The sequence below is a fragment of the Oncorhynchus keta genome, chromosome 14, assembly GCF_023373465.1.
Source record: "Oncorhynchus keta strain PuntledgeMale-10-30-2019 chromosome 14, Oket_V2, whole genome shotgun sequence".
In the NCBI taxonomy this organism is placed as follows: domain Eukaryota; kingdom Metazoa; phylum Chordata; class Actinopteri; order Salmoniformes; family Salmonidae; genus Oncorhynchus; species Oncorhynchus keta.
This window is the reverse complement of record NC_068434.1, coordinates 35,314,866-35,327,365: the sequence shown is the minus strand read 5'-3', so window position 1 is coordinate 35,327,365 and position 12,500 is coordinate 35,314,866. Positions and strand designations below refer to the sequence as shown.

Genomic DNA, 12,500 nt, shown 5'->3' with positions numbered 1-12,500 from the left:
GAGAGAATGAGAGAGAAAGAGAGACTGGGAGAAGGAGAGAGGAAGGGAGAGAATGCGAGAGAAAGAGAGACTGGGAGAAGGAGAGAGAAAGGGAGAGAATGCGAGAGAAAGAGAGACTGGGAGAAGGAGAGAGAGAAAGGGAGAGAATGCGAGAGAAAGAGAGACTGGGAGAAGGAGAGAGAAAGGAGAGAATGAGAGAGAAAGAGAGACTGGGAGAAGGAGAGAGAAAGGGAGAGAATGCGAGAGAAAGAGAGACTGGGAGAAGGAGAGAGAAAGGGAGAGAATGCGAGAGAAAGAGAGACTGGGAGAAGGAGAGAGAAAGGGAGAGAATGAGAGAGAAAGAGAGAGAAGGAGAGAGAGAGAGTGGGAGAAGGAGAGAGAATGAGAGAGAAGGAGAGAGAGAGAGTGAGAGAAGGAGAGAAACAGAGATGGGGAGAAGAAGAGAGAGGAGAGGGAAAGCGAGACGGGGAGAAGGAGAGAGAAGTAGAGTGCGTGTGTGAAGTGTTGTTTACACGGTATAAAATGCAAATTAGAGTGTATGGCATGCCTGCAGTACTCTCTGCCTGCTACTGCAACAGTCTTGAGTTCTGAGAGACACTGATTCTCACAATGGTTAGAGGTGTGTGTGTGTGTGTGTGTGGAGATGAGGCATTCCTCTGCCCACTGCGTCCTTTAGCTGTGCTCAGATAGGTCAGCATCTCTTCCCAACACACTCTGAATGCCAATCGTCCTGTAGCAGCAGCGTACATAGCAGCAAGAGTGAATGCAGACCAAGATATACATACGAGGGAAACATTTTTTTTTTTACAGTTCAGCATTTGCGATAATTTATTGAGTTATTGGCTTTCATAGGATATTGTACAACTTTGATAGTTGTACAATATAGTAATTTGATAGTAATTTCTCTCTCTCTCTCTCTCTCTCTCTCTCTCTCTCTCTCTCTCTCTCTCTCTCTCTCTGTAGTTTGGCTCTGTTGGATTACCTGTGTTCCTGTGGGACAACCAATCCAGACGCAGTAGCTACCGTTCCCAAGGCAACCCAGTCTGACGGACAGCCGCTCTCTGCAAAACTATTGGCTGGCTGCTGCGGCTCTCTGGATCCTGACTCGTTCTGGCGGGAGCGTGGATGGAGCCGAGGGATCTGGTTGGCTCAGCCCGACCCAAAGAGGCGGAGTTAGGAGGCGGAAGGGCTGAGCCTGAAGAGGAAGAACAGGAAAGAGCGGGGCTGGGGCCAGCGTCGCGGGGTGATGAGGTCATTGGTGATGTGATGGGCGAGCGCTGGGGGTCCCAGGGGGAAGGGGAGGGGCTAGAGGAACAGGAGTTCTCCATTAAAGAAGCCAGCTTCCAGGAGGGGAGTCTGAAGCTGAAGATCCAGACCACCAAACGCATCAAGAAGCCCCCCAAGAGTCTGGAGAACTACATCTGTCCCCCGGAGATCCGGATGACCATCAGACCCCCCTCAGGGGAGGGCCGAGGGGGCCGACTGGGGGGCCGCGCAGCACAGGACAAGGGACCCCCTAGGAAGAGGGTAAGGATACATTTAGAAACGTTACTGGTCTGAACACACTGTTGCTAATGTAGCCTGTTGCTAATGTAGCCTGTTGCTAATGTAGCCTTAAATGATGCTGAAGCACTTTGAAATGTTTGTCAGCAGTCTAGAAGGGATTGATTGGTTGCTTCCCAGAGAGATAGAACGATCAGATTCTTCATGTTGTTAAATAGTTCAACATATTTAAAAAAAAGACATTGAATAGTTATAAATGTTGTTTTAAACGTTAGCTGTGTTGGATTGACTGTTGGGTTGTCAGTAGCTCATTGCAGCTGAAGAGTGTTTTCTTATGTTCGCGTGACGAATTTGGTTCTTGTCTGCTGTTGGCTATAGCAGCTGAGAAGGGGATTGTAAGTGGATATATGGATTGTATAGATATATTGTGGATGTATATAGAAAGATATTTTCTGGTTTGATTGTCCATGTTTTAACAAGATTCCATAAGCAGAACGCTTGAAGACTTTTAGCCATTGATAGAAAGGCCAGTAATGCAGTTTAAAAGAGACACCGTCACCTCTACCTCTCTACAACGCCACTTCATGGGTTTTCTGGCCGCGTGTATAAATATATTGTGTGTGTGTGTGTGTGTGTGTGTGTGTGTGTGTGTGTGTGTGTGTGTGTGTGTGTGTGTGTGTGAGGTCGTCTCCTCTAGAGTCATTAACCTGCATTGACATCTCTTGCTGTGTGCTCAGCTCTTCTCGTACACTGCATCTCGCTGTGTTCCTTTCATACACCCAGCACCTCGCAGACTCAGCTCTTTTCCCTGAAAAGCAGCCATCTTGTACCCAAGCATCTCATTATGAGCAATATTGTGTGTGTGTGTGTGTGTGTATGTGTGTGTGTACTAGTACAGAAGGGAATGGATCTTAGGTAATGGGTATGTCTTTCCCATTCTCCCTCCCTCCCTCCCTCTCTCTCGCTCTCTCTCTCTCTCTCTCTCTCTCTCTCTCTCTCTCTCTCTCTCGCTCTCTCTCTCTCTCCTATCTCTCAGTAGCTCCTTCGCTTCCTTGGTTACACAGGGTCAAAGTTCATAGAGTAATTTAAACCAGTCTCACACACACACACACACACACACACACACACACACACACACACACACACACACACACACACACACACACACACACACACACACGCACACGCACACGCACACACGCACACTGAGAATAGAGCTGACATCAGCAAATGACAGCTGGCCTCTGCTCTCTCCATTTGTGGTCACAGACCTTTCTCCTCTCCTCTTTTCTCCTCTCTTCTCCTCTCCTCTTTCTCCTCTCTCCTCCTCTCCTCTCTTCTCTCCTCCTCTTCCGTCTCTCCTCTAATGAAATCAGCACGTGGCTTCTGTGTCTCTCTAACCTCTCCTCGTCTCACACACAGCCACCATTTCAGTTTGGTGTCACTGTAGTGCTGTGTGTCGTGTGTTTAGGTCCTTAGGGGACTGTAGTGTTTGCAGTGAGTGTTTGACCTACTGTGTGTGTGTGTGTGTGTTCAGAGCAAACATGCACTTTGACCCCCAGAGCGATCTCCCTCTCAGCCTGTCTTTCTCTCTGCTATGGTTGGCAGTTGTTGCCGTGGTGACAGCGACAGTAGTGGGCATGCTCACTGAGTGGGTTGCGTGAGTTGTTGTCATCTCCACCCTTTCTCACTCTCCCTCTCTCTCTCTCTCTCTCTCTCTCTCTCTCTCTCCCCTTCTTCCCTCTATCCCACTATTCCTCCCTCCCGCTCTCTCTACTCCTCCTCTCTCCCCATCCCTCCATCCGGCTTTAGCTATCACTGTAATACAGACTGATCCACTGAAGAGGAATGGGTTAAACAGAAAGGGTCCAATATGTGTGTAGTGAAAGAGAGAGAGAAGTGAGGGGGGTCTGACAGAGAGCAGATGGACAGCCTCTCTGCTCCAAGGTATCGTGTCAGGGACTGCCCTCTCTCTCTTTTTCTATCCCTCTCTCAGTATCTATTTCTGCCTCAGTCGTTGCCTCTATATCTGTCTCCAACCACCTCTCTCTCTCTTTATTTCTTTACCTCTCTCTCTGCTTTCTTTCTTTCTCTCTCTCTGCTTTCTTTCTCTTTCATCCCTCTGTTGTTGAGTGGCAGATGGTGGAAGAGAGAAGAGAAGAGGCCAGAGTGTGAGTGATAGGGCGAGGGGGAAGAGGGGGGAGACAGGCATATGGAGAGCCTGGTTAAGGGACCCCCTCAGAGCGGGGGTGTGTGTGAGGGGGAGGGGAAAGGGGACAGGGATACAATAGCTGGTCATTAGGAGAGGGTTTTGACTCTTGAAGAGAGTGGCGAGAGGCCAGACAGAGGGAGAAACGGAGACGGACAGAGAGATGTTGGAAAATTGTGAATTATTCTAGAAAGCATCAGATTCTCTGTGTCATCACAGTGTTTAGTGCCATCTCTGTAGTGTCATCACAGTGTTTAGTGCCATCTCTGTAGTGTCATTACAGTGTTTAGTGCCATCTCTGTAGTGTCATCACAGTGTTTAGTGCCATCTCTGTAGTGTCATCACAGTGTTTAGTGCCATCTCTGTAGTGTCATCACAGTGTTTAGTGCCATCTCTGTAGTGTCATCACAGTGTTTAGTGCCATCTCTGTAGTGTCATCACAGTGTTTAGTGCCATCTCTGTAGTGTCATCACAGTGTTTAGTGCCATCTCTGTAGTGTCATCACAGTGTTTAGTGCCATCTCTGTAGTGTCATCACAGTGTTTAGTGCCATCTCTGTAGTGTCATCACAGTGTTTAGTGCCATCTCTGTAGTGTCATCACAGTGTTTAGTGCCATCTCTGCAGTGTCATCACAGTGTTTAGTGCCATCTCTGTAGTGTCATCACAGTGTTTAGTGCCATCTCTGTAGTGTCATTACAGTGTTTAGTGCCATCTATGTAGTGTCATCACAGTGTTTAGTGCCATCTCTGTAGTGTCATTGCAGTGTTTCGTGCCATCTCGGTAGTGTCATCACAGTGTTTAGTGCCATCTCTGTAGTGTCATCACAGTGTTTCGTGCCATCTCTGTAGTGTCATCACAGTGTTTAGTGCCATCTCTGTAGTGTCATTACAGTGTTTAGTGCCATCTCTGTAGTGTCATCACAGTGTTTAGTGCCATCTCTGTAGTGTCATTACAGTGTTTAGTGCCATCTCTGTAGTGTCATCACAGTGTTTAGTGCCATCTCTGTAGTGTCATCACAGTGTTTAGTGCCATCTCTGTAGTGTCATCACAGTGTTTAGTGCCATCTCTGTAGTGTCATTACAGTGTTTCGTGCCATCTCGGTAGTGTCATCACAGTGTTTAGTGCCATCTCTGTAGTGTCATCACAGTGTTTAGTGCCATCTCTGTAGTGTCATTACAGTGTTTCGTGCCATCTCGGTAGTGTCATCACAGTGTTTAGTGCCATCTCTGTAGTGTCATCACAGTGTTTCGTGCCATCTCTGTAGTGTCATCACAGTGTTTCGTGCCATCTCTGTAGTGTCATCACAGTGTTTAGTGCCATCTCTGTAGTGTCATCACAGTGTTTAGTGCCATCTCTGTAGTGTCATCACAGTGTTTAGTGCCATCTCTGTAGTGTCATCACAGTGTTTAGTGCCATCTCTGTAGTGTCATCACAGTGTTTCGTGCCATCTCTGTAGTGTCATCACAGTGTTTAGTGCCATCTCTGTAGTGTCATCACAGTGTTTCGTGCCATCTCTGTAGTGTCATCACAGTGTTTCGTGCCATCTCGGTAGTGTCATCACAGTGCACGGTGAGTGATGTGTGAGTATGATTGACGTGTGTACAAATGATGTGTGTAAGGGTGTATGTTTTGTCACTGCAGACCAGTAAACGCGTGTGGCCGTGTGTTAGTAGTGGAAGATGAATGTGTGTTTTCTGGTATAATGAACCTTGGGTCAACCCCTACATCACTCTCCCTGACAGATTTAGTAAGCAGTCCAAAACACACACACACACACACACACAGGGCCGTGATTGTGGTCAGAGCATGTGTGCCAGATTTAGCTGTTAATCCATGTCACTATCTGTGGAGAGAGATAAGGTGCTGCCAAAGCAGTCCAGTGTGTGTGTGTCTATTTTGAGTGCCTTTAGTGTGTCCTGGATTTGGACACACACCCTTATCTCGTCTCGGCAGCTTCTACGCTTGGTGGTCCCCTGAGCGTTGTGTGTCTGTAATGTGTGTTTGGGTGTGTGGCGTGCCTTTTTGATGTGTGAATTGATCCCAGGCGTGGGTGGCGGTTGGTGACCTGAGGGACTTGATGAGTTAATAAAAGCACATCTCTGTGTGTGTTACTTAAGAAATGTAAATGAGCTGTGGGCTGTGTGTTTTCCGGCTTGTCTTTCAGAAAACATCCCTGCCAACGGTCAAACCTTTCTGTTTCACCGACCAGTTGCCAGTCTCTTCAAGTGCTCTGTTACTGACAGTTGTGGCTGCGTCGCGTGATGTATTGTTGTCTCTACCTTCTTGCCTTTTGTGCTGTTGTCTGTGCCCAGTAATGTTTGTACCATGTTGTGTTGCTCCCCTGTTATTGTCATGTAGATACCATGCTATGCTGTTGTCTTAGGTCTCTCTTTTATGTAGTGATGCGTCCTATATTTGTAAAATAAATGTAAATATCCCAGCCCCCGTCCCCGCAGGAGGCCTTTTGGTAGGCCGTCATTGTAAATAAGAATTTGTTCTTAACTTACTTGTCTGGTTAAATAAAGAAATGTAAAAAGCGCTCCAGACTGTAGTGGAGGGGAGGGGGTGGGGCCAGAGTGGAGGGGGGTGGGGCCAGAGTGGAGGGGGGTGGGGCCAGAGTGGAGGGGGTGGGCCAGAGTGGTGTGTGTGTGTGTGTGTGTGTGTGTGCTTGGGCAGGGGTGTTTCTGAGTGATTTACCATCACAGAAACACCAGCTGTCCATCTGTGTCTACCCCACCCCCCACCTGAGTATGTGAGTGGAGCGGAGCTGGAGCGGGGAGTGGATCGGGGAGTGGAGCGGGGAGTGGAGCGGGGAGTGGATCGGGGAGTGGATCGGGGAGTGGAGCGGGGGGTGGAGCGGGGGTGGAGTGGGGAGTGGAGCGGGAGGTGGAGTGGGGAGTGGATCGGGAGTGGAGCGGGGGTGGAGCGGGGAGTGGAGTGGGGAGTGGAGCGGGAGGTGTAGTGGGGAGTGGATCGGGAGTGGAGCGGGGGTGGAGCGGGGAGTGGATCGGGAGTGGAGCGGGGGTGGAGCGGGGAGTGGATCGGGAGTGGAGCGGGGGTGGAGCGGGGAGTGGAGCGGGGGGTGGAGCGGGGAGTGGAGCGGGGAGTGGAGCGGGGGGTGGAGCGGGGGGTGGAGCGGGGAGTGGAGCGGGGAGTGGAGCGGGGGTGGAGTGGAGAGTGGAGCGGGGGTGGAGCGGGGAGTGGAGCGGGGAGTGGAGCGGGGGGGGGAGTGGAGCGGGGGTGGAGCGGGGAGTGGAGCGGGGGTGGAGCGGGGGGTGGAGGGAGTGGGGAGTGGAGCGGGGGGTGGAGTGGGGAGTGGATCGGGGAGTGGAGCGGGGGTGGAGCGGGGAGTGGAGCGGGGAGTGGAGCGGGAGGTGGAGTGGGGAGTGGATCGGGGAGTGGAGCGGGGGGTGGAGCGGGGAGTGGATCGGGAGTGGAGCGGGGGTGGAGCGGGGAGTGGATCGGGAGTGGAGCGGGGGTGGAGCGGGGAGTGGAGCGTGGAGTGGAGCGGGGAGTGGAGCGGGGGTGGAGTGGGGAGTGGAGCGGGGAGTGGAGCGGGGGTGGAGCGGGAGTGGAGCGGGGGTGGAGCGGGGAGTGGAGCGGGGAGTGGAGCGGGGGTGGAGCGGGGAGTGGAGCGGGGAGTGGAGTGGAGCGGGGAGTGGAGTGGAGCGGGTGGTGGAGCGTGCCCAATTTGACTGGAGCACTGCGTGAGATTCCCAAAGGCTGGAGCGTCGGCCTCCTAGCCCGCTCCTATTTCGCTACAGTAGCGCTCAATCGAGCTCAGGGCATTCCTGGCCCAGCATGCATTTCTAGTCCACTTGTGTGCTGCTATAGCCCCTTTCTTTAGCTACTGTCATGGAGTTCACTAAATATTTTCATAAAGAAAAGGTGCAAAATCAAGGGGACTAACAAAGATGAGGAGGACAAAGAGCAAGAGAGGGAGCGAGGTGATGTAGTGTCCACAACTAAAGAATCATTGTGGAATCTGAAAAGACCTCTATCCTGAATGTACTAACTGACGGTGTACTACGTGCACATGCTAACAGAAAGGAACAAGGTGGGTAAGACCTGTATCCTGAATGTACTAACTGTCGGTGTACTACGTGCACATGCTAACAGAAAGGAACAAGGTGGGTAAGACCTGTATCCTGAATGTACTAACTGTCGGTGTACTACGTGCACATGCTAACAGAAAGGAGCAAGGTGGGTAAGACCTGTATCCTGAATGTACTAACTGACGGTGTACTACATGCACATGCTAACAGAAAGGAACAAGGTGGGTAAGACCTGTATCCTGAATGTACTAACTGACGGTGTACTATGTGCACATGCTAACAGAAAGGAACAAGGTGGGTAAGACCTCTATCCTGAATGTACTAACTGACGGTGTACTACGTGCACATGCTAACAGAAAGGAACAAGGTGGGTAAGACCTGTATCCTGAATGTACTAACTGTCGGTGTACTACGTGCACATGCTAACAGAAAGGAACAAGGTGGGTAAGACCTGTATCCTGAATGTACTAACTGTCGGTGTACTACGTGCACATGCTAACAGAAAGGAGCAAGGTGGGTAAGACCTGTATCCTGAATGTACTAACTGACGGTGTACTACATGCACATGCTAACAGAAAGGAGCAAGGTGGGTAAGACCTGTATCCTGAATGTACTAACTGACGGTGTACTATGTGCACATGCTAACAGAAAGGAGCAAGGTGGGTAAGACCTGTATCCTGAATGTACTAACTGTCGGTGTACTACGTGCACATGCTAACAGAAAGGAACAAGGTGGGTAAGACCTGTATCCTGAATGTACTAACTGACGGTGTACTATGTGCACATGCTAACAGAAAGGAGCAAGGTGGGTAAGACCTGTATCCTGAATGTACTAACTGACGGTGTACTACGTGCACATGCTAACAGAAAGGAACAAGGTGGGTAAGACCTGTATCCTGAATGTACTAACTGACGGTGTACTACGTGCACATGCTAACAGAAAGGAACAAGGTGGGTAAGACCTGTATCCTGAATGTACTAACTGACAAGGTGGGTAACGTTAGTGTGTCATTGTAGCAAAGTATTTATAAACTAAAAATCAGATCTCTTAGAAGTTTTGTTCATTTTTGTTCTATTATCTATACAACAGGCCATCATTGATTTTGGCTCAATAGGCCTGGTATACAGTGCATTCGGAAAGTATTCAGACTCCTTGACTTTTTCCACATTTTGTACGTTACAACCTTATTCTAAAATGTATGAAATAATTTTGTAATTTTTCCCTCATCAATCTACACACAATACCCCATAATGACAAAGGGAAAACAGTAAAAAAACAAAAACAGAAATAACTTATATTCAGTATTCAGACTCATTGCTATGAGACTCGAAGTTGAGCTCAGGTGCATCCTGTTTCCATTGATCATCTTTGAGATGTTTCTACAACTTGATTGGAGTCCAAGTGTGGTAAATTCAATTGATTGGACATGATTTGGAAAGGCACACACCTGTCTATTTAAGGTCCCACAGTTGACTGTGCCTGTCAGAGCAAAAACCAAGCCTTGAGGTCAAAGGAATTGTCCGTAGAGCTCCGAGACAGGATTGTGTTGAGGCACAGATTTGTGGAACTGTATCAAAACATTTCTGCAGCATTGAAGGTCCCCAGAACACAGTGGCCTCCATCATTATTAAATGGAAGAAGTTTGGAACCACCGAGACTCTTTCTAGAGCTGGCCATCTGGCCAAACTGAGCAATCGGGAGAGAAGGGCCTTGGTCAGGGAGGTGACCAAGAACCCGATGGTCACTCTGACAGAGCTCCAGAGTTCCTCTGTGGAGATGGGAGAACCTTCCATAAGGACAACCATCTCTGCATCACTCTACCAATCAGGCCTTTATGGTAGAGTGGCCAGACAGAAGCCACTCCTCTTAAAAGGCACATGACAGCCCGCTTGGAGTGTGCCAAAAAGGCATATAAAGGACTCTCAGATCATGACAAACAAGATTCTCTGTTCTGATGAAACCAAGATTGAACTCTTTGGCCTGAATGCCAAGCGTCATGGCTGGAGGAATCCTGGCACCATCCCTACCGTGAAGCATGGTGGTGGCAGCATCATGTTGTGGGGATGTTTTTCAGCGGCAGGGACTGGGAGACTAGTCAGGATTGAGGGAAAGATGAACGAAGCAAAGTACAGAGAGATCCTTGATGAAAACGTGCTCAGGACCGCAAACTGGGGTGAAGGTTCACCTTCCAACACAGCCAAGACATCACAGGAGTTGCTTCGGGACAAGTGTCTGAATGTCCTTCAGGGGCCCAGAGCCCGGACTTGAAGCCGATCCAACATCTCTGGAGAGATCTGAAAATAGCTGTGCAGTGACGTTCCCCATTCAACCTGACAGAGCTTTGGAGGATCTGCAGAGAAGAATGGGAGAAACTCCCCAAATACAGGTGTGCCAAGCTTGTAGCATCATACCCAAGAACCAGTTTTTGCTTTGTCATTATGGGGTATTGTGTGTAGATTGATGAGGGGGAAAAAAACAATTGCATCCATTTTAGAATAATGTTGTAATGTAACAAAATGTGCGAAAAGTGAAGGGTCTGAATACCTTCCGAATGCACCGTAGGAGCTTCGAGGAGCTTTTCGTTTGGATCTGGTTATTGTGCCTAAAACCCTTTAGGCCTACCTAATAGAAAAAACAACTCTGCATCGCTGCCCAGCCTGGCAAGAATGACCCGAAGTGTGTTTAGCATCCCCAGTGGCTCTTCAAGTGAGGAGAGGATATTCTCCACTGCTGGTCTGCTCTCCAGTCACCATCGCATGACCCTGAAGCCACAGACTCTTGACAAACTCATGTTTCTAAAAGTCTAAAAGTGAATTCAAAGGCACTGTAGACTGAGCCTAATAAGGAATTTCCTGTTTAATTTGTATTTAATTCTAAGTAAGTCACAGCCTATATGCGCAATATATGGATTAAAATGATTTAATACATCAAAATGTTGTTTAAATGCAGAGTCCCTACCAACCTAGTGTTGCACTCGCAAATGCTTCACAATGTAATTCTTTGTAGGCTATAGCTTTGAGATGATATATCCCAAATAATACATTTTCATTCCTACCTGTCTGGCTCTGACCTATTTAGAGTGTTTATATGCTGTTTAATAAATGTAGCCTATTTCAAATGATGAGCATTTCTTACATTTATGTACCTTTATTTAAATAGGCAAGTCAGTTAAGAACAAATTCTTATTTTCAATGACGGCCTAGGAACAGTGGGTTAACTGCCTGTTCAGGGGCAGAACGACAGATTTGTATTTTGTCAGCTCAGGAATTTGAACTTGCAACCTTTTGGTTACTAGTCCAACACTCTAACCATTAGGCTACCCTGCCGCCCCCTTTTCAGATTTATTCAAATACTTTTCATTCAAATCATATGGTTTGGTTTCCATAGGCTACCTCAAAACCAAATGGTAGGTCCAGGTAGTCACACAAATAGATGGTGTTGGTTAAATGGTGATCTTAATGAATGGAGCTCATGAGTTTCTCCCTGATGATGCGGTTTTTAGCGGAGCGGTTGGGAAGGATGTGGAGCGCCAGAAAGCACCGCTCCATGAGCAATGAGCGGGATTTCCTACCGCTCAACTCCGCTCACATGCTCTGCCCCCCACTGCCACACACACACACACACACACACACACACACACACACACACACACACACACACACACACACACACACACACACACACACACACACACACACACACACACACACACACACACACACACACACACACACACACACGCACACATACACACACACAGAAATAAACCCGAGGGCATGTATGACTGTGCAAAATGGTTAAAACAGACTGTGCACACAAACACACACACACAGTTCCACGCCAGCTCTGCTGCTTCCTAATCCTATCTGCTTGTGCTGCAATGTGAACACCTCAAAATGAAAGAATGACTCTGCAAGGTCACCCCCAGTGAGAGAGATAGAGAGGTACACACACAAACTGGTAGGCTGGCTGCACAGAGACAAAGAGGCAAGGCCTTGTCTGACCTTCTGGGCTCGTAGGGAGAAGAGCAGGCTAGGGAATATTGACTGGACCAATAGTGTGTCTTTATGTGAGGGGGTCATGGTTGAGACAACTGTAGTCTGGCCTGGCCTCCACTCGCTCTTGCCCTGAGGGGTTGATTGTATGTGCGTGTGTGCTTGTGTGTGTGTGTGTCAGTCAGAGGGACTAAGCAGACACGAGATCCTCAGATGACAGGAGTGTTGTAACATTCCGGCTGGGCTATGGGAGCTCCGGGTGCCTCTACGACCACAGCAACACTCCGGCCCTGCCGTGGTAGCACTATCCCACCTCACACATTCCCACTGTGCTATCCAAGTGCTATTCACAGTGTGTGTGTGTGTGTGTGTGTGTGTGTGTGTGTGGTGTGTATGTGTATGATGGGGACAGAATGTGAAACTCTAGCCTCCTAACACATTGTCTGTGCTGTATGGTGACCCCTCACCTCTGACCTTTCAGAGGCTGATGCAGCTTCAACATGGAAACCACAGCCCAACAGTAGTTGGTACAGTAGTATTGTTCTGACACCTACAACACAGAGACAGTTAGGTATGGGTAAGGCTACCTACAACACAGATATAGTTAGTTAGGTATGGGTAAGGCTACCTACAACACAGAGACAGTTAGTTAGGTATGGGTAAGGCTACCTACAACACAGAGACAGTTAGGTATGGGTAAGGCTACCTACAACACAGAGACAGTTAGGTATGGGTAA

The 12,500-nt window shown here is 48.7% G+C and overlaps 1 protein-coding gene across 1 annotated transcript in view; it reads left to right on the top strand.

The window, feature by feature from the left end:
- setbp1 (SET binding protein 1) overlaps nucleotides 1-12,500 on the top strand; it is a 63,787-nt gene that overhangs the window by 19,340 nt on the left and 31,947 nt on the right. Inside the window, 1 exon segment of the mRNA XM_052461610.1 lies at nucleotides 964-1,527. Coding sequence (XP_052317570.1) covers nucleotides 1,126-1,527 — 402 coding nt within the window. The 5' untranslated portion in view covers nucleotides 964-1,125.